The 26,628-nt window shown below is 38.6% G+C and overlaps 1 protein-coding gene and 1 long non-coding RNA gene across 3 annotated transcripts in view; one reads left to right on the top strand and one right to left on the bottom strand.

Moving 5' to 3' along the window:
* The window catches only part of LOC105088985 (uncharacterized), a 68,076-nt gene extending 55,105 nt beyond the window's left edge, over positions 1–12,971 (top strand). Inside the window, exons 3-6 of the long non-coding RNA XR_010378180.1 lie at positions 8,645–8,840; positions 9,410–9,864; positions 11,820–11,961; positions 12,635–12,971. This is a non-coding gene — a long non-coding RNA (uncharacterized LOC105088985). The remainder of the gene's footprint in view (positions 1–8,644; positions 8,841–9,409; positions 9,865–11,819; positions 11,962–12,634) is intronic.
* Positions 1–26,628, bottom strand: part of MALT1 (MALT1 paracaspase) — a 49,508-nt gene that overhangs the window by 16,706 nt on the left and 6,174 nt on the right. Inside the window, exons 2-10 of one of the 2 annotated variants that reach the window (XM_031441823.2) lie at positions 24,952–25,118; positions 19,710–19,831; positions 15,741–15,903; positions 14,096–14,274; positions 13,575–13,671; positions 12,743–12,775; positions 10,065–10,091; positions 8,200–8,232; positions 3,213–3,416 (exon numbers count right to left, since the gene is read on the bottom strand). In XM_031441823.2, coding sequence (XP_031297683.2) covers positions 3,213–3,416; positions 8,200–8,232; positions 10,065–10,091; positions 12,743–12,775; positions 13,575–13,671; positions 14,096–14,274; positions 15,741–15,903; positions 19,710–19,831; positions 24,952–25,118 — 1,025 coding nt within the window. The remainder of the gene's footprint in view (positions 1–3,212; positions 3,417–8,199; positions 8,233–10,064; positions 10,092–12,742; positions 12,776–13,574; positions 13,672–14,095; positions 14,275–15,740; positions 15,904–19,709; positions 19,832–24,951; positions 25,119–26,628) is intronic. The other variant, XM_031441824.2, reaches the window with a different exon arrangement.

The following is a 26,628-nucleotide window of genomic DNA, read 5'->3' as shown; positions in this document are numbered from 1 at the left end:
CACCCAGCACAGCGCTCTGATTAAAACATCCATCACCACCACCGACCTGCATAGCACTTAGGCTGTGCCAGGCACTGCTCGAAGGAAGCGCTTTACTTATTTTGTGTAATCCTCACAACACATCCCGTAAGGAGGCAGGTGGTATCATCATCCCCTCACAGATGTAGAAACAGATGCTGAGAGGTTTAACAGCTCACCCACTTTCAGACGACTAATAAGTGATAGAACCGAAGTCAGATGCCGGCCAGATTAACTACTGCCCTATGTTACATCGTCTCTTTATCGTCTATCGCTGGCTTTCTAGTTAACTTTACTCTCAAAATATAACATGTCAGTGTACTGGGTTTTCATTATTTCACTACACTATCACTTTATAAACCCCTTCTTTTTCTCCAAATGAAATCTTATGCTGAACCTTAATACGTAATAATGGATGAAAGCTGGGTTTCTCTACTGAGGCCTGAAATGGAATGCGTTATCCAAATCCCCCTTCTAACGATGAAGGAAAACCTGAATTCAGGACGTTACAACCAAAAGCTACAATTTTTTGAGCACTCTTAGCGTGCCAGGCACAGGGGTAATTGTTTTATCTTACTTGTTCTCTAACAACCTCATTAAGTCTGTCCATTTTATAAATCCTCTGTGGCTTAGAGAAGTGAAGTAACTTGGTCACAGGCACACAGCTGGTCAGCAGAAAAGCCTGGACGGTGAGCCCGGGGCTGGTTACTCTCAGGTCCCTTGTTCAACCACTGAGTTACTCTGAAGTGAATGGCTCCTCTAGAGTGAATAAGGCTCCTGGCATATTCTGACCGGGCTCCTTTAATCTTCTCTATAAAAGCACAGCTCAGCTTCAGCAAGTGATGAATGCAGGAAGCCGTTAAGTGGGGTGGGTATCAGGCCAGTTACTCGCTACCCTAGTATCTACACAAGATAACTGGAAATCTTTATCCTTATTTATCTTCAAGGACATGTAGTATATAAGTCAGTTACTTCTGTTCTTAGATTGTGTTTTTAATGTTTATGCATGTCTAAAAATGAGTTACGTATTTTCTGTTCTGTTAAATTTTATTTCTTTTACAAACCCCTGGGCAATATAAAACAAGAGGGCATAAACTTGAGTGCCGATTTCCACATCACCGCTGTTCATGCTGAAATTCCTAGGACTCTGCTTCTGCCTCCCCGCACCCCCAAAGTGTCCTACTCCCCTGGGGCTGTCAGCTGGACGGAAGGGCACAGTCCAGGGAAATGCCTACGCCCTCAGGCCTCTACCACACTTACATTGAATGTAGATGTGTCTGATGTTTGGGATAGTCACAATACTTCAAAATATAATGCAGCCACCCTGTTAAGACATGAATCAGTAGGATTTAAACATCTTTCTAGCTTTCTTAAGCTGCCACTTTGCTTTAATATGCCTCTTTATTCCATATTCCAAGTTGATGTCAAGGCAAAGCTTCAGCATAAGCTGAACTCTTCTTGCCAAAACCTAATTATTTCTGGTTCTCAACTTTGCAGGGGCAATTACAAGTTTTGATTTAAAAAGCCAAACAAAAGACATAAAGCCAAAGTGACAAAAACATCAGTAAGAAATGAGAATAAATAATCAAGTAAATAATTCTTCATATAATTCCCTGACTCTTAAAAATACTTCACCAATCCCCAAACCTAAGTTGGTTAATATTTTCCCTTTCACCTCTTTACTTTCGGTGAAGTTTTAGAAGGCTTTTCCTGTTTAAGCTGTCTGTGCACTTTTTAAACTGAAGTATGGTCAGTTTATAATGTTGTGTCAATTTCTGATGTACAGCATAACCTTTCTGTCATATACGTACATATATTCATTTCACATTCTTTTTCATTATAGGTTACTGCAAGATATTGAATATAGTTCCTTGTGCTATAGAGTAGAAACTTGTTTACAGCCATGCACTTAAACTGAGAAATTACATAATATAATGAACCAACCATCTTAGTGTAGACTAAAGATATAATCAACTCCAAAAGGGCACATTTGTATTATATTTTCTATCATATTTTCATAAGAAAAATTAATGGATTCACCCAGTCAATCACTTTATATACTCATAAACAAGATTATATTATTAAAATGTCAGCATAATAGTTGAAATCCCAAATCTGAGGTATTTACTTTGATTCATTTGTGTATACTTAAGAAATTCATTTAAGACTTAAGATTTTAACTTTCCCCATCCCATATGTAGTAATGTGTTAAATCCTGAAAAAAAAAAAAATCGTTTTTCTTCTGTAAAAATTCTACTTTGAGACCCTCCAGCAATTCTACCCAGCTTACCTCATTGCATCAATCTAATTATAAATAAAAAGGCTAAATTTAGAAAATTGAGTAAAATAATCGGAAAGATATAGAAGCCAAATTGATGCTTTTTGTTTATTGGTGCATCCTAACAACAGGCCTGGAAATGTCACTTTCCTGGCAGTCGGGTGTTATTGCACAACGGTGAACACAACTCTGAAAAACACGGCTCAGACGAGCTCGGCAGCTGGCCACCCCATGCTTGTCGCTGTGCCCAGTAAAAGAAAGAAATTACCAAAGAAATGACTTACTGCTGACAGTGTGTTCTCTCTTCACAGAATCTTTAGCCTGTCAGTGTTCTTAATATATTTAAATGAAAGAATGAGAAGAACCATTAAAAATTGACTGTTAGGGGGTCCACCTTTAACTGTTTCTGGATAGAACTTCAGTTTCTGATCATTTTCATATACCTCCTTCACCAACATTTCCTTGTTAAATTCTAGTCCCCACAAAAAGGCCAGAAATACTGTGCAACAGTTAGAAGAAGGAAGGAAACAAACATGTGGAATGCATATTCGGTGACAAACCTTTTATACTCCAAACACATACACTATAATGTTTTACACACATGAACATACAATTTGCTATCTGGTCACTGAACTTGACTAGAGCTCTTGTAGTCAGTAAAAAAAACCAATCACATAAGATAGGTAAGAATTCTAATAAGAACAGCATTGTTTTTGACAAAACAGACATGAAAATGAAGACATCAAGTGAGTTAGTCATGGAACGAAGATCAAATCTATCTTTTATAACAAGAATAAAGCTCTTCAGTTCAGTGACGTGTTTACCATACCTTTCTCCGATTTTTAACTCTTAACCTAATTTGCATAATGAAAAGAACAATGGGTAATTATAAAACCAAAGATTATAAATATCTTACCATATACTCCTTTGTCTAAAAGTAGTAAAAATTCATCCACAGCGTTACGCATCTCATATTCAGTAAGATCCAACAGGGAAACAACTTTGAAATCGAGCTGTCTTAACAAGTTGGTCAGTTCATACACATCTACCAAAGGAGCTTTAAGCTTGGGGTGCTCCCAGTAATTCATGTTTCCTATCAAAAGAGCAACCTTGTCCTTTGCTGTTAAAAAAAAAAAAGGTGGGGGGTAGAATTTAAAGGATATAAAAATTAAAATCTATGGAAATGGCATTATTATAGTAAAGTATGCTCTACAAATAAGATTTCATTATTATTTAATTTCATTTTAGAGCTGTTACTTCACGCAGGGGACCAACACTCTACTGAGGAATACAGAGGCTGATGAATCAGACAACTGAAATTAAACTTGATTGATGCTTTTGAGAACCAGGCAAAATATATTAGCTGTATATAAAACATAATGGTAACTAATAGTAAAGTAATACGTCTACTGAATTACAACAGAGGGAAAGAATATAACATTCAACTAGACTTTTAGTGCAAATTTAAACAAGGAATGTTTAGAATTGGGTTCCCATCAAATTAGATTCAGTTTTGCTGGCAATGGAAGAGGCTAGAAACAAAAGAAATACCAAAAAGAGGGACAGGAAGAACTCCCATCAGAGCAGCTAAGGGGAAATACCAAAGAGGAAAGAGAAGCTGGAGTTTAACAAATACTGTATTTTTATATTTTCAGTTGACGTAATGTCTCCTCTTAGCTTCTTAAAAAAAAAAAACTCCTCTTTGAATGAGATGCGGCTATCTTGGGCTTCTCATATGAATTACCTTTCTGACCCTAGTGAAATGAGGCTTTGCTCAAAGGCGTGGTCTCATACAAAGAGTTCTTCTGTTTGTAAGGGACAAAAAGATCCACACTTATGCCTTTAAAAGTACAAGCTCGCTTAACAGGGTACACACTTGTCCAAAAGAGTTGCGGGAGGCTGAACATTGCTTAGGGCTTAAGAAGTCTTCTGAATTGTACCTTTACTAGTTGGGGGTGGGGTTAGGCTGAAGACTTGAGGCCCCGCCAGGACAATGGGAACCTGTTATGGAGTATTTCTCAAGGGCTGGCAGTGGGGTGTGTGCAGCACACGCTCTGGTCTAAATCCGTGATGGAGACACCAGGCAGGGAGCAGCGGAGAAGTTGTAACAGGAGCACAGGGTAGTCCCAGCCGGCTGGCTGAACAGCCAGCTCCTGACACTGGCCAGGACCGGGTGACCAACCTCTGTCACAAAGTGCTAAGTAGCTTATTTATAAATTAATATGATCACTATTCTTATGCAGTTGAAACAGACACAAATAATCACATTGCTGACTCAATGTCCACCATATATAATTTCAGATGTTCAAAATCATTAAGATGATTAAACTTCACCAAAAATCTCTTTGGAATGTTTTCTCTTTCCACAAGAACACTTAAGCCTAGGGTTAAAAAAAAGGTCTGGAGAAAAACTTGCACTATTTTGAAGAATGTGACTCTCAAAGTGGCAGAAAACCCCACCTTCTGAAGAGTCTAAATACTTTGCTGTCATAAGATCTTTACTCTATATTTACACTTTCAGAGATTTCTTACACATTGCTTATTCTATAGGTGTACACATTTTTGAAAAAAATGAAATGATAGCTAAGCCTCATTTCGAATTCAATTTGTAAGTCATTTCAAGTCCTGTACAGATAACTGCTTCTTTTATCCCAAAGAAAAGGCCAATTATCAAGACTATTTAATAAATAAGTAAATAAAGACACAAAACTTCTATTAAACTGCCTTTAGCTATAAAACTCAATTTAAAAAAAGCTAAGAATATTCAGGATGGATTTCAACAGGAGGTAGTGTAAGACTTATCACTTTAATTTTTTTTTTAAGTTTCTTAAATAAACTCGAAATGTACTCTTACATCAATTAACCTACCATATAGCAAGATATTAGCTGGCTAGTCCCAAGGAAAAAATTTCAGTGCATTGTTTTGTGAGCCCATCAACCTCATTAGGGTTCAGAGCCAATTTCAGTACAGTGATGGACTCACTTCAATCTACTCCTAAGTGAGAGGAAGCAGAGAATGTGTCATTGCTGGTTCATATCATTACAGCCTGAATCATGGGGTTCCCAATGTGATTCAGGTAGTAAAGTGTCTGTAAATCACAGTGGGGTTTTTGGTGGCATTTATCATAATTTAATTATAATATATATCCTAAACTAAGTTTTACTGACAGAAAACAAGTATCAGGTATGTTATAGAAAAAAAAAATCACTGCGGTCTTTGGGGGGGAAAAAAGCAGTTGTCAAACTAAGCATCCATCACAGGCTGTTTCTGCTATGATCAATTTTTTTATTCACTGGTTTTGTTCTCTGCTTGGAAAGAACACTTGGTATAATTTATAGAAGGCAAGAATTCAATAATTTGAGAACTACATGGTTTAAGATGTATGCACCAATAATTGACCATAACTCTTTAAAAACTTTTCCCCAACGATATATATATATTTTTAATGGAGGTACTGGGGACTGAACCCTGGACCTCCTGCATGCTAAGCATGTGTTCTACCACTGAGCTATTTTCCTGTCCACCCCCAAGATAACTTTTAATAGCTAGTTCCTAAAATGTCTTGGGGCATTTTCTAGAGTTTAACTTACCTGCCCACTCCTGAATGACAGGTGAACCGGAGTGTATTTAGAATAGAGAAGCAGACTGCAGTGGTGGAAATAAGAGATGACAAACTCTTATTCCAGGAATTAGTTGTATAGAAGGGGAAGGAAAAATCAGACTTCAGACACAGGACAGAGAAAGAAACAGTAAAATTTGAAGTTAAGGAGGTAAGAGTGAGGAATCAAAGAAAACTTCAAACTAGCAACCATATAGGTGACATGATTTTCAAGTGATAAAGTACATGGAAGAAAGTTTCTGTAGAAAAACATTTACTGTAAGGGCCACCCACAATTTCTTGAACACAAGCCATTTATTAGAAAAAGGAAACACAGACACCAGTTGGTTAAGCAATTGAATAAAACCACTTCAGAAAGATCTATGTTAACTACATGATCCTAGATATCTTCCAAAGCTAATGACATGTATTCTTTAAAATAATATGTATTAAGTGCTACAAACTGTTAAAAAATAAAAAAACCTTTGGCCATCCATCAAAAATTGAGTATTAACATCAAATCTGACTGGTTGAATATACAGTCCTTGTTAGTCTCCTGTATCAAGTCTTTTAATTTCTATGCCCTACAAGATAAAGTCCCAAGTTCTTAGTCTGGCAAACAAAGCCATTCACACTCTAGTCCGTGCCTCCCTTTCCAGCTGTGGTAAAAGACGGCCCCGAGGAACCATGGTATCCTTGTCCCCACACAGTGTGGTCACCCTCACCCCGGCCCTGGCCCCGAATCTGGGCTGCCCTGGGATTCTTTGAACATAATGCAGTGTGACACTCTGCCACTTCTGGGTCTAAACGTTAAGAAGTGCTGAGAGCTGCTGGTTTGAGGATTCAGCCAATGTGAATTCACATTGTGAATTCAGTAAATGTGAAGAAATTTAGCTACCTGGCGACACCATGTGGGGAAGGAGGGGCGAGGGAGGAGGTGAAGCAAACCGAGATTATTACAGGACAGGAAAACACGGGTGCACATGCTCTTTTAAAGAGCAGCCACTAATTGGCCAAGATTGACAGCTATCACTCAAAAGCTACTACTTCAAAAGAATCTAGAAATCTAAATTTTTACATGCTATCTGATCAGTGGCAACTGATTCTAACTGTTAAAAAGCATTGTATAGGCTACCCTCTTCCCCCCTAATAAGTGCCCTTTTCTCCATGGCCTGCAGCAATCTCACACATGCCACCCTCAGTGGTACTGGCCTCCACCTCTGTGCTGAGGACACTCAGAACAGTTTCTCGGAGGATCCTGGCCCCTCCGTAGAGTTCCAGACCCACATGCACAGGTGCCTGCTGTTTATCTTGGCCAAGATGTGACACAAATACCTCAAACTGGCTAGGTTCCCAAATGGGATTCATCTGTCCTTTGAATCCTGCTTTTGATTCTCTGACTCAGTGAGCTGAATGACCACCTACCTCGTGGACCCAGCAAGAATCTGGGTAGGGTGGTGAGTCCTCCGTATTTTTTGTATCCCCCCGTGGCGAAGTGACGAAACAGCTTACCGATTCTATCACCTCAAGGTCGTCTGAATTTGGTCTCTGTCTTCTCCATTGTCTTAGTACTACCCTACTTTAGATACTCACCATTTCTTGCCTAGGCTACTGCAACAGCCTCTTAATATTTCTCCTAGCCTAACCATCATCTGCCTCCAGTTTCTTCTACACAGATACAAGACTGCCCGTCAGAGAGACAGATCTCACTCCTCCACCAAAGTTTCCTTCCAGTGGCTTGTGTGAGAAATGGGTTCAAGTCCTGGCCCTATCCTACTTCTCGAGCCTCCTTTCCTTCACGCCTGCGAGCATCACGTGTTACCTGCTGCTCCCCCAATACAGCAACTCCTGTCTCCTTCCTCCACCACGCTCTACTCAGGAGTTCACGCTCCCTCCGTTTGGGAGGCCCTTCTCCTATTCATCCTTTGACGTGGGGGGCTGCTGCTGCAGCCTCTCGGCTGCCTTCCCAATCCCTCACCCCACCAGAGACAGTAATGGTCACTTCTTCGTGACCTACACAGGTTCCTTCTTGTTTGCACGCTTACTTGTTTGTATGTTGCTGAAACAGAGAAATCACTGCATAGAAGCTGCTCTGGTCCCAGAAACTGAATCCATAACTTTTTAAAGCCTCCTATTCTATAATTTCTTTTACAAATGTCCAAAATAAAACACTTGGTCTCAGTGTTATTCAAATATTTATAAAAGTGGTCAATTTTAAAAGTCTTAAATGCCTTTAGGATCCCCATTAAAAAGTTACAAACTACGATTACATTTTGAGTAAAAGCATTTTAAAGCTCTGCTCACCCAAAGGTTGGTCAGCTGCTTGCTCTTCATTATCTATAAAGAAGATAAAAATGCAAATAAAGATAAGGAACTGTTATTCATGATACAAACATCTTTGGGTTTAGAGAGATACGGAAATGAACAGTAACGTCGACGAGCACTGGAAGCCAGAGTGTGGTTTCTAACAGCTAATTTACAGTTTTAAGGTTTTCAGGTTCTTGATAAAAATATACCCTGGATGGATGGAGCCAGAATCAGGGCAGAGGAACATCTCTGATCATCAATTACCACAGCTGGGGGTGATACTATTTAATCTGAAAACAGTTGGTGGTGGCGATAAGGAGCAGCAGTTAACATGTACTGCATGCTGGCCTGGGACTGTTCTAGGTGCTGTATGTGTAACTGATTTAAATAAACCTCACTTAACTCTATGATGTATGTACTATTATTTACCTCCATTATACAGATAAGAAATCTGAGGGAGAGAGACACAAATCTCATTCCGTGGCTCACATCTTGAGAGACTCTTGCGATTGGAGGCTATCCTCACATCTCTGCCATCTGCTCTGCCTAAAACGAGATACCCTCCACTCCCAAGAACCTCACAGGAAGAAATACAGGAAAAGATGGAGTTCAGTCACTTGGGTGTCTATTACTAACAGGTAATTTTGTTTGCTTTTTAAATTGTATATCTGCTACTAGAGTCTACTGAAAGCTTATTAAGTAAATTTTCTGGTTTTTCTAATTCTTGAGAGGGGAGGCTATAATGATAGGGGGCCAAGAAAATTTTAGAAGCTTAGTGGTGGTGGTTTGCAAAATTTTCCTGAAATAACTTTTTATAATGTTCATTGAAGGGCATGAAATAGACAAATTTAGGAAAATGGGATTCTAACCAGATCAAGAGAAGCAAGCAGCTACCTTAGGGCAGTTCTCCAATAATACCTAGTTCTGGCTGTTTGCAGCAAGTCTCACTGAGGCTTCCCCGAGCTCAAGGTGGGCACAGCAGGAACAAGGCACTGTAACAGGGGCCTTCTGGTTTGTCTAATTTGCTTATATGTAATCAGCCCACCCCAATCACTGCTCATATTAATAAGAGGTGTTTATTAATGAAATATGGCCACAAAACTATGTAAACAAGTTACGGTGCTAAAACAATGAAAAATAATGTGTTGAGAAATACGAGAGATCTCTACAAACATCTTACTCCACTCCTGCAACGCTTTATTTTCAGATATCCTCACAGGTTCCATCGCTGCCTCTCAGAACTGCCCACAACCCATACTGGCGTCCTCTGTCTCTACGGAGTCCTCACTATTACTATGACTATGTTCATCTCAGTTAAGGCTTTCTTTTAGCTAAACTTGTTCAGAAATCTGGTCTGATTACAATTGGCCAAACAATGATAAATACTCCTGCCAACTGTCAGTCTCTTAACAGTCAAGGACCAACTACTTATCTGTAGGCATCAACTATCCCCACTAACAATACTTTCACTTCAGATACAGAAGACACCCACCCAACTAGTTCATATATGTTCAGTGACAGAGCCGCTTTGAACAAGGACCCAGGGGTCTGGCGAGTGCCGAAACGTTACCCCTGTCGCTCTTTCAAAGGCCGCTTCTTATCTTTCAACTTAAGGATCAAGCACTTTCCCACTTCACTGCCTTTTAACAATAGTCATACATGGTAAGTACACAGATATTTTATGTTGCCTCAGTATATTTATTTTTCTGCCCTTATAGTCTTACAGTCTAGAATATTTTCAATGTTTCCACTTGCATGGAATTGTACTTCATGCAAAAACTCATTTCAATCCTAAATCATGATATTTCAATAAAGGAAAAAAAAGTTACTAGTACTACTATAGCAAAAGAATATCTACTCACCAGGATGCCCAAGATTAGTTAATTCATCTAAAATAAAAGAAGAAAATACAAGAAATAATCTTTAAATAGATTAAATAATCTAACAACTTAGCACAAATAGTAAGACTGAACAAAGAAGTTGCTTTTGTGCTATTAAATTGTGTTATAATGTTTTATCAGGTTAGAACTTTTTAAATGTCTTAAATGAAAAGTCATGCAAATTCTAAACAGGAGAGAATACTGTTGTGGATATCAGTCAGGACTCCTAAGCCATTATTACTTTCATTAAATGACAAAAAGCTAAATAGACTCATTCTTAATTTGATCAAATTAGATATTCTGGCAAACTATGGGACAAAAACAATCAAGAGAGGTTTGTCTATGGCCTCAACTATAAACTTCTTGAAACTAATTAAAAACCTCAAATGATATTTTTTCAATAAACTTTTCATTTTAGAACAGTTTGATTTCCAGAACTAACACAATGATAGTGCAGGCAGTTCCCACATACACCCAGGCCTAGTTTCCCTATTTTTAATATCTGATGTTAATAAGGTGTATTTGTTACAGTTAATGAGCCATTAATTTTTTTTGTCCCAAGATCCCATTCAGGACATTATATTACATTTACTGTGTCTGCTTGGGCTCCTCTTTGCTGTGACAGTTTCTCAGACTTCCCTTGTTTTTGATAACCTTGACAGTTTTGAGGATTATCTCAAACTGAGGTATTTGGTAGAATGTCTCTAAATCGGGATATGTCTGATGTTTCTCTCCTGGTGAGACCGGTGTGATGTTTTTGGAGGGATAGTGGCTTCAGAATGGTTAACCTCAACCCCCTGGGTAAAGGAGAGAGAAAATCACCTAAGCAAATACCTATGACATTATAGCCATCTATTTTCCTTTACAAATTTTATGAAGATAAAAATTAGCATTAACAATAAATTACAAGTTTTATACTATTCATAAAATGTTACACAGTAACTTCTATGTGACATAAAACCAACTACAGAGAGGTACCAGCTGGAGTTACGGGCTAGGAACGATTTCTCCTCCTCCTGTGTTCTCATTCCCAGGGACTTAGGTCAGCCCCTATTCTTCCATCCCATAATCAGTGGGGTGGCTTCATGCACTTGTAATATGTTTAGATTCTTTCGTCATATTCTGCGCTCCATCCTGGGATCCCCCTTCCTCTGACCTCCTAAACGATTTAAAACTTGTAGACATGTGTTCACCATTACAGCTGTCAAACAGAATAGTTTCACTGCCCTAAAAAAATTCCCTGAGCTCCACCTATTCGACCCCTACCCCCGTCCTGATCAAATATCTTTAACAAAACACATAAAGTGAAATCGATAACAATATGTTCTACGGGTAAAAAAAAAAAAACATGATGTAGGACACTGTTGATGATCTGTGCCAATCCACCAAATATAAAATGTCTCAACTTTGTATATTTTTTGAAAAAGAAGAGTTGGATCTGATTTTTCCATCTGAAATTTTTTCAGTAGTTTCATAGTTGGGTTTTCATCTTTAAGTGTTCTGAACAGATTTAAATTATTATTTCACAGTGTGTATGCCACTGAAAAGTTATAGGGAGAAGCTGGCAGGTGAAGCAGCAGCAAGGTGATTAAGTTACATGCACCACCCAGACAAACAGCAATGCTAGTTTGTTTATTCTCAGAGGTCTCCAGTGTTAAGAAGTCTTAAAAATCATGCAATTAGGTGAAAAAGGAGTAAGAGAAGGAAGAGGAGTTTGATTAGGATCTCTTTACACAGATTCCCTCAGACCATAGACCACGGGATTCTAACTCCCTTATGCTAGAGAATTCCTGTCCGCAACTATGATTGGGATGGAAACACAATTATAGTATTTCCAAGTGGCACCACAGCAACCTGAAGGACAGGAAAACCAGGAAACGTAAGATTTAATGTTATTTTCTTACTTTGCCCAAGTTGAGCTGAAGGGTTTATAATAAAGAGGCAGAAATTGAAAAAATACTTTGCTACTCACAAACCTAATTTTATAGAACAATGTGACATCACTAGAGAAAAGTAATTTAAATTCTGAAATTTACTACGTACAAGGCTTTGGTTAATTAAAACAAATTAGAAGTTTATGTTAAATTATGTTAATATATAAAGAGAACTGAAAATTATTTTATGGTAAAGGTGACATGGTAAACTAATCTACAGCCTTGTAGCTTCAAAAAACGGATCTTAAAAACTTTATATTAAAACAGGATATTTAATATTTGATAAAAACGTGTATTAAAGAATAAATCTCCTGTCCTGAATCTTTTATAGAAATTACATTTGTACTTAAGAGGCACTTTATCATGGCTATAGATAAAAATAATCTAAACAACTATCCTTGACAGTTTATCCATGTATCTTTTATAAATTTTATGAAGATAAAAATTAAGATTAAGAATTAATTGCAACTGTTTACTAGTCATAAGATGTTATACAGGAACTTTATATGCAATAGAAAATCCACTGAAAATTAACATCAGTTTAATAACGTCTGTGGCAATTTATAAATCCTCAGAGACTAAGATACAATATCTTTCTATCAAATTTTTTTCTTATAGCTAGTATTTTTTCCATCACTGCACTCAGTGGACCAGAGCCCTTCACCAATCCCAAGAGTGGGAATCAGCATGCAAGATATTTGGTTTCAAACCAAATGGTTACGCTACCTTCAGTGCACTCCACTGCCTCATTTGTTCTTCCTTGTTCCAGAGAAAACAAACATGAATATATTGTAATTCATGATCTTAGGAAGGGCAGCCGTCAAGCAAACAGAGATAAATAGCATAGAAATATGTTGGCAAACCAACATACGCATCAGTATCTCCTACTATTAACAACGTAACTATAAATGCACTAAGTTTACATAGAACAAACTCCCAAATCATGCACTTCATAATGGGGATTGTTGATTAATAATTCTTTTCTTTATATGTCTGTGATATTTGTTTTTTTTTTTAACGTTTTATTAAAAATCGTTTTCCACTAAATCAAGGGTTTTTTTTTTTTTTAGCTAAAGCTTTAAGGAATACATCTTTGCCATTAAATGTTTAATGAAAACTATAAAACTAAAAAAAACAAAAAACAAAAAAAACCTGAAAAGATCTATGGAGTGTGTATCTACTTTTACTTTAACCTGAGCACCCAACCCCTACACCTCGTGGCCTTTCTCTCGCCTCCTGAAACAGCCTGCACTCTATGTGGTATGTATCTTTCTAAACAAATCTACCTTTACTCAAAAAAAAGAAAAAAAAAAAAAAGATCTAAATCAAACAGCATTTTTTCTGGTTCTTTCTGCTCTTTGTATGTGAATCTAATTTATGAATTGAGTATGCATTCTTTCAAATTTCTTATTTAACAGAATAACTCCTGACGTTCAACACCATTAAACAGAATGGGTAAATGGTAGAATTTCCATTGCTCAAACACTTCACATATAAAAATACAGCTTACTTATTATACTGCACTCCATTTGTCAGAACACTGAGTGACACTGCTTACCTATGATGATTTCTACCTTCTTGCTGTCTTGACTGTCTCGATCATTATACACATGACACCAGTAGGTCCCTTGATGCTCCAAATCCACATAAGGCACCTGCATTGATATCAGAACGTGCACACATTTCCTCCTCAATTTTAATGTGCCTTGGAGAAAGTTATTTATTTATTTTAAAACACCCTTACAAAACCTAACATTTCAGACATTCTTACATTATTTCCATTCATTAGATCAAATATTAACAAGCAAATGATACAATGACTCTAACAGTGGTGAGTTTGATGCAATACTATTTGATAGTTTTTATGTAAGGACTTAGATATGGGCTGGTGTTGTGTTCCAGCACTTTGTATGTATGAGCATCAATTAATATTAAATAGTAAAGAACTTGGAAAAAATACTGAAAATACTAAAACAGCCCCCAAAATAATGAATTTTAATATTCACTTTAATTTTCAACTGTACTATTTATTTTTCATTAACCCCCCCCCCAAATTCCCCCACAAAACCAACTTCCTACCATGTATAGCTTTTTTGTCTCGTGTGTTAGTGGTGATTCATTTTTGAACCACTGGTAGTGAGGAATGGGGCTTCCGACAGCAACACACTGTAAGATCAATGTGCTGCCAGGCGTCAGCTTTTGGGACCTCGGCTCAACACAGATTTGCAACTTGGATTCAGAGATGACATCCAAACTTCCTTAAATTAAAAGAAAAATATCATTGAACATAAATAGGTTTAAAATTTTAAAAAGTCCTTTTTAATTAAAAAAAAGTTTAAGTTCACCTTTCATTTTTTAAATCATCTTTAACAGTGTCTCCCAAACAATATTTCATAAAACCATAGCACTTCTAGAACTATTACGAGATGTTCTGTGGATAAGAAGATGCTATGGCCAAATAAGTTTAGTACATTCTGGGTTAAACATTTAACAGATTTTTTTAATTGCAGGACTTCTCAAAGCTTTAAAATATTAGCACACATCAAGTATTTAAGAGGGGAATATAGTTCAAGTGGTTTCTAAATGTGTTTGGCCACAGAGTCTTCTCAGTGGGAGCAGATGACGTACTAACATCTTGAGTGATGCTCATGATCAAAACAGAAGCTCTACGTTCTGCTGTTTGAAGTTGCTTTCTTAAAATGAGTTTTGTTATTAGCACTGAATAAATATGGATGGGTTACCACTAGCGTCTCTTCCCAAGGCAGAGATCAGAGAGCATTATTTATGGTGTGTTAATCTGCTACTCTTTAAGGTCCTTGAGGACAGAGGGCTTGTCAATGTGATGCAATAACAGTGAATGAAGCTCAGTGTCCAGCACATTGCAGGTGATCAATAATACTTGTTGAATGAAAAAAATTCCATTTATAAACATATTGAAGTTCATTACATGCACAGAAATAGTCTAGAGAAATATAAATCACTCTCTTACTTAATCATGACTATTTCCAGAGACTTTATTCAAGTGTAGGAAAAGCTGATTTGAGAGAAAAATGGAAGACAGATTGGACAGACAGATTGGCAACCAAGTCTATTTCCCTCACCTTCTTTTGTCTGGCAAAAATGACAAGTATGGTTGCTGACTGTGTGTGAGAATAAATACAATAATAGCTGATGGCTACTCTTTAGAGTACAGCGGGTGTTTCTTCATCAGTACTAGCTATTGGACTAAAAAGATGGATGGCAAAGGGTAGAAAAGTAGTTGAGTGGAATGCTTCATTGCAGTGAATGACATACTTATATGCCCTTTCATGCCAACATCAACTCTATAGATTGTTTTTATTCCATGACACAATTTTTTAGCAGTAATACAGTAGTTTGGGAAATTGAGCAAGACTGCATTAGATATCTTTTCTCCTCCAAAACCAGAGACCACAACATTCAAATTCATGAATGGTGGCAAGTCTGAAGAGGTCAGCAGCAGGGCCAGGCTGAGAAGGGATATGTCATCCTAAGACACCTGCATAGCAGTCTGTCTGTCTGTCTATCCAGCCAGTCATCCAGAAAAAGAATCAAAGCACAACAGGATAAAAATCTTAATGCCTGGTGACATTATACTGGTTGAAGTACATATATGAGTACTATTTTTGGTACTCTGAAATTATTTAAAAGTAAACATTTAAAATAGAATAAGGCAATTCCCATCCCAACATTCAACGTAATTTACCACTTCGGAAGCTTTCTGTTACTTCTGTGACATCGCACACATCCAGCTGAGACCACTGGCTAAATTCAAAGGTGAAATTATTATTAACTCGACAGACATAAAAGCCTGCATCTTTCACATGCACTGTGTTAAAAATAAGTTCGGAGGCATTTCCATTTGGAATCTGTGAAAGAGTAAGAGGATAAAAGTGAATGTCTCATCAAAACACACCTTATAAAATCTCCTGTGCAAAATGTATGATTTCTTTGGAGCTTGGAAAAGTGTATCTTCTTCCTCAAGTTCTAAAATATTTGTTACTTAAAAAACAGTAATATTTTGAGTAACTTAGGACTGAAGTCTAGAAATCCAGTCTTTTTAAAAATCTGTTAACCAGAGAACAAGGTTCTCTCCCGTAACTTCTAAAAACTCACTAACAGAAAAGTTTCTATTTTGTCATTTAATTCTGTTTGATCATTAGTATTTAAAGACTCTAAAACTGCAACATTTAGAAGCTAAGCAGCTGTACAACAGGACCAACACCATGATGGAGTGGACATCACAGTGAGTGAATTAGGCCTGGCTGTTAATTTCAGTTCCAACCAAATTAGCTGTTGAGTACACGAGCAAGTTATTCTACCTCAAGACTCCATTTTCTCATCTGCAAAATTCCATAACAGGATAGATCCCTTGGCCAATATACTTCTTTCAAGGTCTGGGCGGAGAAGGGCCATGGGAAGCGTATCAGTGATGGGAAAGAAGGACCATGCAAGCGATTCCCAAGTTTCTCCTCCTGAGCTTTGCTCACCACATCGAGGTTTCTTTCACTTTGGCTGCTCGCATCCATTTATCAGCACCAGCCAACTCGGGCATACTTCCAAAGGGCTTAGTCAAGTGCCTCGTGATATTACATTAGCTCCCTTGCAAAGTACTTTAACGAGATCTCCTTCTCCAAACCCCAACTGAATTCCACTCTATCCTCTCTCAGAACCTGCACCAGAGCAAGAGCATTTTGCTGAATTATCTGACAGCTGGGATGGCAGGCTGCCCTCGGCCCTGCCTGACCATCCTCCTGCGCTGACCTACCAAGTTCATTTTCCTACTAGGCTATTAATGCGTACATTCTCTCCTCAACCTCCTGCAACCCTGCTTCTCTCAGCCACTGACTACAGACAGAAACTCTCTCCTTTTCCAGCCACCAAATCACAGACCTCTCTGTGCCTATTCATAAGTGCTCTCTTCTCTCCTGTTAAAATGGAAAATGTCTTCCTAACAAAGGCTACCTAGGCTTGGAATCTGTGAGGAATCCTAGCCACTCAGAAGCCTGAGTTGCTATGAAGATTAGTTCAAGCTGAAGGCGTTTGGGATTTAACAGATGCAGAAAGAAGCTCTCTCAGAGCTTCCCTTATCTGACCAAAAAGCAGAAACTTCTAGGAGATGAGGCTGCCATAAATTCCTGCTCCAGGGTGGCTTTTACTCCCAGGAAGGAGACCAAGAGTAAATCCATCATAAATCCCCTCTCCAGGGGAGTTTTTACAGCCATGAAGAAGATAGAAATACCACTTACACCTGCATGAATAAATATTATCATAGACTTTATCTCCTATTTATTCTCCTAGAACCCTAATATATTTCCTAAAGAAACCTATTTGTTCCTCCCACAGAGGCCTTTATTTTCCCTTTTCCTCTAACTTTAACCACTCATGGAGCTACTTTTTTTTGTAATTTCCCATATGAAGAAACTTTCTCTTGTTAACCTGGTTTGTCAGTTAATTTACAGGCCCCCAGGGACTAAACATGAGAGGTTGGAGGAAAAGCTTTTCCTCTCCAACAATCCAATCCTCTGTGACCTCGCTCCTGCAATTTTTCTCTCTGTTTTAGCATCTATTTCTCACTTTTACTGTCTCACTCTTAAAAATATACTCTAGTACCTTGTATCTTAAACAAAAAAAGTCCCAAATATACCTTCATTGACCCCTGCACTTCTCAGCAGCACTGAAAATGCTGACCACCCCTTTCTTTTTGAAATGCTTCCCCAGGGGCTTCCTACCACCCTCTTCTGGTTTTCCTTTTATCTCTCTTGTCAAGTCTTCTTAGTCTCTCTACTGGTTCCTCCATTTACACAAACTTTCAATACTGTCTCCTGAGATATCCAAGCTAACTAGCTAGATTCATTTAGATAGCTAGTAGGCATTTCAAACATAACATGTCTAAAACCAAACTCCTGATTTTTCACCTGAATCTCTTCCTCTCCCAGTCTCCAACACCTCAGTATATAAAATGACCCCAAATGCTCAAGTAAAAAATCTAGGGGTCACCCTTGAGCTCTCTTCCTTTTCCCTCATGCTCCACATCTAACTGCCAAGTTGGATGAACTGTCTCTAAAATAAACTGACTTAGGCATTTTGATCCACCTCCACCACCATGTCCTAGGTCCATGTAACCACTATGTCTGGTCTGGCGTAGGCATTAGATAACTGGTCTTCCTGCTTTGCTCTCTGCCTCCCCTCAAGCAGCAAGGTGGTGTTACATAAATCCTCTCATGTTACTTCTCCTGCCTAAGACCTGTAGTGGCTTCTCACTTTCTATCACCCTGTTTATTTTCTTCATAGCTGCTCTTAACTCAGAATTATCTCATTTGCTCACTGTCTCTCCCCAGTGGAGGTGGCAGGGCCCCTGGGTGTCAGTGCTTCCTTATTGTGGCCTGGCACAAAACATGTGGCCAAGAAGCAGTCATTAAATGACTATCTCCTGAACCAGACCTATGAATGTAAGAGCGGTTTGACAAAACTCAACTTGTAAGAGCTTTAAAATCCATTACAACTCTTTGAATCTCTGACGTACTCCCCAACCCCTACCTTCCTACCCTTCTCAAACAGGACATGGTATACTTAATGCGGTAGGTTTTGTCCATTATTTCTCCCTCAAAAGGTGTTTTGTTAAAATGAAAGCAACTTTGCAATTGAGAAAATATGGTAAAATTCACTTTAGTTGCCATCTCTCGAAAGCCGAGGCACACAAGACATCCTATTAACTTCTCACAACCGCTGGTGATAGGAATTCGAGATGCTACGGACCGTCAGGGATCAGCCTGTGCCGCATCACCGCCCACTTGCAGCCCCATTACTACACTTCGCAGCTGCCCTGCCTCACCTGTGTGTGTGCGACGGAAACTAGAAATTGGACAAATCCACACGTTTCTTCTAAGGCACAGGGTAATCCCATCAAAGGAAAGAGCATCATCTCAGAACAGCTTTTCAACTTAGTTTCAGACTTGCAAATAGAGTCTTACTCGAGTTTGGAAGAAAGTTTAGTTATTTGACTAACAAGTTGAAAAGAATGATCGAATTTCAAGGTAGGATCCAAGTGGGACGGGAGGAGAGAGATGCCTGCCAAAGTGGGGCACGACGTGGGCCAGACCACGGAGAACTCCCCAGCGGCAGAGTGGCTCAGAGAACATTTACGAAAAGAGAATTCAACATGCAGCTTTAAATTCTTTGTTGGGTGGTGCCGGGATGCAATCGTTCCACAAAAGGAATAAACGTCCCTCTCTACCGACCTGAATGTGACTTCAGAATCTACTACAAAAGCTTAAATCTTTTGATATAACTGTTATGTGGTATGTTTACTACATAATAATACTAAATAATACTGCATTAGCGTTCCATGTTGCTTTGAAAATCCTTCAGTTGAAGATTTTGGTTGGAATACAATCTGTTGTAAAGAATTCTGCACAGAAATGCTACAATGTACTGGCGATGCTTCATGCTCATTAACACTGTTGCTCCAAGTACTCCCGATTTTCCACAATTTTCAGAATAGAGAACTGATTTTATTACTGCTTACCAAAATAATGATTATTGAATACTTCAGTAGTAACACAGATCCTTTAACAAGATTTCTGAAAACACACTGAAGACAATAATGCCATTTAATTTTCTATCTTTCTCTCTTCTCATGACAGAGGAATTAAAAGACAATAAAAAAATTTACCTCTTTATTCATTTTGAACCATTGATACTGTACAAAAGGATGTCCAGTTGCCCGGCAACACAATTTCACGAACTGTCCAGCCAAGACTGCCTTGGATTCTGGGTTTACAGTGATCTTTATTCCTTCAAAAAAAAAAAAAAAGTTACATAAAGGCACAGAAGAGGGGTTTTCCTTCTTTATGTTTCTGAAATCAAAAAAAAGAAATATTTTGGAAATAACCGGCATATTCATCCTTGTTATAAACCACCCATTCACATCTCCTTCGCCATCAGGTTATGGGGGCATGAGTTCCAGGCTCTGTAAAACCAGGAGGAAAGAAACTCACCTGCAGAAGACTTTGATCTACTGTACTTCTCCACGATTAGGGGAGAAAATTGTTTGCTATATTTATTCAGTTCTGAGAAGTATTTTTTCCACATTCTACCACCTCTGAAATCAGGAGGCACGTTATAACAGATGTGTGCAAGCAGCAGTCATAACATTTTCCCAGTGTCAGTGCTGGGAATTCTTGCTCATAAACATTTATATGGTCAGCCCTTCAACTGAGTTAGGTGCAATGTTAAAAAGACAAGTTTGAGTTTAAATGCCACTGAAAATGTCTTCAAAAGACATCTGAATTTCAATCCTATGATTTGGCATTAAAATAAAACTATTTTGTAAGCAGAGAGGCACAGAAACAGAAGCCCACGATATAAATCTGATACGTGTGGTGCAAACATTTCTCATCTGAGAAATGATTACCAGCCTCAAAACTTGGAAAACTTTTGCTAAATACCCTGGAGTCAACAACAGAATATCCACCTCTCCCTCCCACCTCTCTCTGAACCACTTCCTCTGGGGAAGTCGGTCCTCATGCAGAGAGGCCCAAGTGGTAAGGGAAGAAACTCGGGCCTCCTGCCAAAAGCCACGTGTGTGAACCATCTGAGAAGAGGATTATCTGACCCTAGTCAAACCTTCAGGTGGCTGCAGCCCCAGCCCATAGCCTGTCACATCCTGGGAGACCCTGAGCCAAAACCACCCAGCTCCGCCATTCCTGGATTCCCATCCTCAGAAACCATGGGATGATAAGTGGATGCTGTTGTTTAAGTTTTTGGTCTTGGGATAATTTGTTATGCAGCAACTGATAACTGACACAGAAGGAACCAAAGCTAGCAAATTTTACATTTGCCAAGGTTATAATACAAAAACCTGGGTTAGCTGGCTTTTAGGAAGCAAGGAGAAAAGATCATTAAAACTTATAAAACTTAATTTCTGGCACCTATTGTTCCCCCCCGTCATCTATTCTGAACATGATCTCATAGTATTTTTTTCCTCTATAACCCACCAGTCCAAAGAAACAAAATATGATTACCACTGAAGAGGAGATGGTCTAAATAATAGCTATCTTAGTACATGAAAAATACTGAACTTCCTAGGGAGAAAAATAGTATATAAAATACGCCAGAAAGATGCCAAATAAAACCAAAATCCAAAATGAGTAAATATTTATTGCACATCTATTACGTTTGAGGGTCTGGAGAAACCCTAGAAAACCTTGAGTAAATACAGGAGAGCCTGTATCAAAAGAGAATTTAAAACTCTTGCCAAGGAAGAGCTTTCATATTCATTCATCTTTCATGTGGATGCCAAGTTAGCACAGGATGGATGAAGGAACAGTTTTTCTGAATTCTGTAATTCATGTTGGTAGGAAAGTACATGTTGAAATCAGACAATGGGATGAGCTCTCTTAAGCCAGGAAAGTTACAACACTGTATTTTAATGCTTCCATATACCATTCAGCTGCCAGGAGAGACTTACATCACAACTTTAAGATACAAATTCCGATTTTCAAAGTTTAGGTGTGATAAGAGAGAAAATACTGCAACAACAACAACAGAAAGGAATAAGCACAAATCTGGAAAATACAGGAGTCGTGGCTAAATTGGCTTTAAGATGTGGCTGTCTTAAAGCCATCTCAAAATTAGTGTCCCAAATCCCTCCTGACACAAAAAGAACAAAAGGCTTAAAAGGTTTTTTTTTTAACCCCAGTGATTTTTTTTCTTCCACCTTTACTGTGGTATAATTGACAAATAAAAACTGTATATGTTTAGGGTGTACATGATGATGTAATACATGTATATGTTATGAAATGGTTACCGTGATCAAGTTAATTAACACGCCCGTCACCTCACATGGGCATCATTTCCCAGCGATTCTTCACGCTAGTCCCATCTTCTGCCACAGCGAGCCCCTTCTGAAGGCAGTGTGTGAGGCAGAGTGCAATGTCTTGTATCATTGCTTGAAAATTTACTGTGGCAAATATTCTCCACTATTACACAGAGACCAGAGACGAGAATGAAGGAAATTAAAAGGCTTTCTTCCCAGAGTGTCTTATACAGAAATGAATGAATTTAGTGGAAAGGGCCCCTATGACCAGGATGTTCTAAAAGCTGCCTCCATGGGAGATAAGAATAAGTGGCTTTTAACAGACATTCAAACTCACAGCCCATACACCTGTCCTGTACCAACAACTGTAGTCTAAGTCTTCAAGAAGCAAGCAAAGACAAGTCTTTATTACTTATTGCTTCAAAGACAGAAAATTGAAAGGCAAAATGTGATTTGGAAACCGCCCTGGGTGAGTAGTAAAGAAAGAAGTCACGATACCTCCCGTGTCTTAACCACATACGTTTCCTTCCTCCCACGTAGCGTGTGTGAAGGGGAACCATGGTCACCTTTAACCACCTTCGTGCAGCGCCCACTAGTCAGAAGGGGCTGAACAAAGTAAGGAAAGAAGAGGGCATGGAGCTATGGAGGGTGAACCAAGGCTCACAAGTGCAAGTGCTGTTTTAAAGGGTGAATGCACAGCTTCCTGGCAAACAAGCCTATTTTCAGATAACATCTGCAGAGAAGTCAGAGGTTACTCGGTTTCCTGTAAGCCAGAGAGAACCCAACTAGGTACGATGGAACGTGAGGATTGTGCTTTCAACACATACCTGTGTAGATCAACAGACTCAAGAGACTAAACAATAAAACTAGAAGTCCGGCTGGAATTACTAAACAGATACATCAGGGTGATTCCTGACCTGACAAAAGGCTTCATCATAGGTTCCCTTTAAGTTATTTTCTCTTACAAGGTACTTAATATAGTGTAATTCACAAACAGCTTTTCCAGGAACAGATCTATCAGATACATTACAGAGCACCTATTTTCAGAGGCCATGAACCAAAAATTTTTTTCCATCAGCTTCCATCTAAAACCGTACCTCAATGTTATTTTGAACATTTCTAAGCTTTTACTGAAAAGCACTCCATAATGTCCTAGAATAAATACCATTCCTCTTCCTCTAACAATTTCCTCCCATTACACAAAAGATGTCAGGTCCATGTCTGTCCCCCTTACAGGTCAGTTTACACTTGCTTCTACTGTGGCTACACCTAGTCTCCGACATCACATCCTCATCCTTCTGTGTTGCCAACTCCCTTCAACACCCTGGCACGGAAACCCATCGTTCCAGACCTCGCTACCACTTCCTTTCTCTCTACTTCTTCCTGAATCTCATTCCCATCTATATTATCTTTGCCTCTTTTCACTTTTTAATATCTGCTTTCAGGAATTTCTGTTGTTCATGAAACAAGAAGCGTCATAAGATGTGGTATTTGAGTACTTTTTAATTTGGCAAGAAGAGAAAAGAATTGAAATCTGTGGGTCAAAGAAGCAATTAAAGTAATAATCTACAACTTCCCAAACAACCCAGAAATTTCCAAGCACTATGGAAATGACATTGAGTTCAGGTCAGGGTCAGTAGATTCTAGTTCTAATCCAAACTTTGTCAATAACCCACTGTGATTCTGGCCAAATGATAACTTCTGGAAATTTCCTTTTCTACATAAATGTGTGCTCATATTTAAAATTTAAATGTTGGTAATAGTACTGTCCCAGGCCTTCAGAGAACTGTGAGGATACAATGTGAAGTAAAGGTATCTTGGAAACTAAACAATAATATTCAACCATCTTTGCTCATCTTAGAGACAACAGAAGTAATAAAAAAATAAAACTGCTATCAGAAATATAACAATGAGCATGTTACAAGGAATTAAGAAAAATGAATTGGTATGAAAAGGGGGTGAGGAAAAAATGGAAAAAGATGCCAGGGAAGAGAAATCTCATGACTCTACCAGTGCATCAGAAATGTACCTGCAGCAAAGCTCTTTTTATACAAGAATGAAATAAAATGCCAGCATCACAAAACTGGAGCAGGAGAGAACCCTGGGATCCATCTAATGAAAACCATGTGTAACCTGGTAATTCTCTCTAAACATCCCCCACTGTCTAGCCTCTGCTCAGCCAGTTCCAGGTCAGAGCGTGACTTCCTTGGCAACCATTTCATGATGGGCATGACTCCAGCTGATAGAGCCTGATGTCTGTACTCAAAATGGTTTCACTTAAAACAAACAAAAACAACTCAGACTGCACATCTGAGATTGGATTTGCAAGGTTACAGATCAGGTAATTGACAGAACACCACCATACCACGTGTCCCTAATTCCCCAACCCCCCTGAGAAAGCAGGTTTGCAGTGCTGCTGCAGGTGACTTGGCTGACATGGTCCCTCCTGCCTGACACCACTGCAGCTGACCAATCCACCCAGAGCTGTGAAAAGGAGGGACTGTTTCCTTTTCCTCACATCTGACCTTGGAAGTGAGCGACCTCACTCAATATTGGTTATTCAGGGGAAAAACAAACAAACATATGGTTGAGTTACTCAACATTCCAAAAGGATCATGTTGGAAAGAAATTTAAACAAACATTTGTCATACTTTATCTCATTCATATACATACATGTAAATAAAAATGTGTATGTTTACTTTTTTGGCTGTACTATTTCAACATAAGTTATAGAAACCTTACCCCTCAACACTTTCACATGTGTCTCCTTGGAATAAAGACATTCTTCTACAGAACTACAGCTCCATCACATGATAATTCCCTGGTATCTAATATGCAGGTTATATTCAAGTTGTTCCAATTGTCCCCAAAATGCCTTTGACAGATGTTTTTTTGAAACACAGGCCAATCTACATTCATGCATTGTGTTTGTTTTTTATGTGTTCTTTCGTCTCAACCTGGAGGGAAAAATGAGGCTCTATATATTTATGTGTTCCAAAAATACTCGACACAATTCATGGGGTCAAATGAGATACAGTCCTCTCAGTGTGTTTCCATGAACTCCTGGAGAGCCTGCTCTGGGGAAGGAAGAACCCACCTGGGGGGCTGAGAAGCTGCAGAACCTCAGTGCGCTCCATGGCCTGCAGGAAGTCGCTCAGCTCCACGACCGTACAGCCCTTCTCCCCCAGCAGCTTCAGTAAACAGAGGCTTGGGCTTCCTTCAGGCTCCAAGACCTTAAGAGAGCACTGCTCCAAGTCTAGAGAACTGAAAAGAACAAATGGTATTCAAGTCAACAGACTGGCTTCAATATGATCTGCCTGCTATACGTTTGGTGCCATCACAGGTGTTGTAGAGAATAAACAGCAAGATGTTTACCTTTAATTGGGAATAGGAAAATCAGACACATTTCTCTACTCTTTCTTGTACTTATATAAAGTATAAGATAACCCAAAAGAGGATAGGTCTTTGAGACGTATTGGAAGATTAAAAAACTAACATACAAAACTGTATATTTTGTACATCTTCGTGTGTAATCATATAAAAAAAAGGAAGATACAGAAGAGTGTACATTCTGTATGATACTACTTTTATTAACAGAAACATGTTTGCCCTAGAGAGGGAACCAGGGGAGCAGAGCTCACGGCTGGACAGTTCACTTTTCTATGTACAGATCTTCCTCCACTTACAATGGGGTCACTTCCCAATAAACCTATTGTTAAGATGAAAACATTGTAAATTGAAAATGCATTTAATACACCTAAACTACGAATACCATAGCTGAGCCTTAAACATGCTCAGAACACTTACATTAGCCTACTGTCGGGCAAAACCATCTAACACAAAGCCTATTTTATAATTAAGAGTTAAAACTCATGTAAGCTACTGGATATTGTACTGAAGGTGACCAGAAGTTGCAGCTCAGCCTCATAACTGGATCGTATCCCATTCTGCCAGCCCCGAAAAGAGTAAAATTTCAAATCTAAGCACACTCTCTAGTGAATGTGTATTGCTTTTGCAACATTGGAAAGTTGGAAAATAGTAACTCGAACCATCCTAAGTCTGGGACCATCTATAAACTTTTTTGTCCCGTCAAGTTTTTTTTTTTTTTTTTTACCATGTGTTATTTTTTTCAACAATTTTTTAAAAAGACAATCAGTGTTATTGACATTTTAAGTACTTCTAAGTGCCTAGAAATACCCTCACATAGAGCTTAAGTATAGTCTATGGACCAAAACCGTCCAGTCACCTGATTTTGTAAGTGGTTTCATTGGAGCAACGCTCATCCATTGATACAATGACAAATGTGCATGGCTGTTTTCCTGTTCTGACAGCAGAGGTGAGTAGGTAGACAAAGCTGAAAATATTAACTGTTTGGCCTTTTACAGAAAAAGTGTTCTGACCCCTGCCACATGCTGTCTCACTGTCTTTTTGTTAAAACTATTCCTTTTTTAGCATCACTATTTAACAAAGGCAAACATCTCCTTTTCAATGTCATTGTTTTCAGAAATGGTATACGAGGTTAGAAAGACAGGTTAAGATCAGACTGTAGACGGCCATAAATAATGAGACAATCATTTCATAGGAAGGGGAAGTACAATATGAAACATTCAAGAGAAAAAAAATTAAATCAAAACAACAAAACCCAAAAGCCTTCCCAAAGAGACATCATTAGCAACAAAAGCCAAACAAAGCCTTTAGACAATCTCTATGATTTCTGCCAGAATTTGTACCTCATATACTTTTGCAGATACCTCTCTCCCTGTCCTGCCAATTT

Source organism: Camelus dromedarius, chromosome 28, assembly GCF_036321535.1.
Source record: "Camelus dromedarius isolate mCamDro1 chromosome 28, mCamDro1.pat, whole genome shotgun sequence".
In the NCBI taxonomy this organism is placed as follows: Eukaryota; Metazoa; Chordata; class Mammalia; order Artiodactyla; family Camelidae; genus Camelus; species Camelus dromedarius.
Note: the sequence above shows the minus strand (reverse complement) of the source record. Positions and strands in the feature narration are given on the sequence as shown.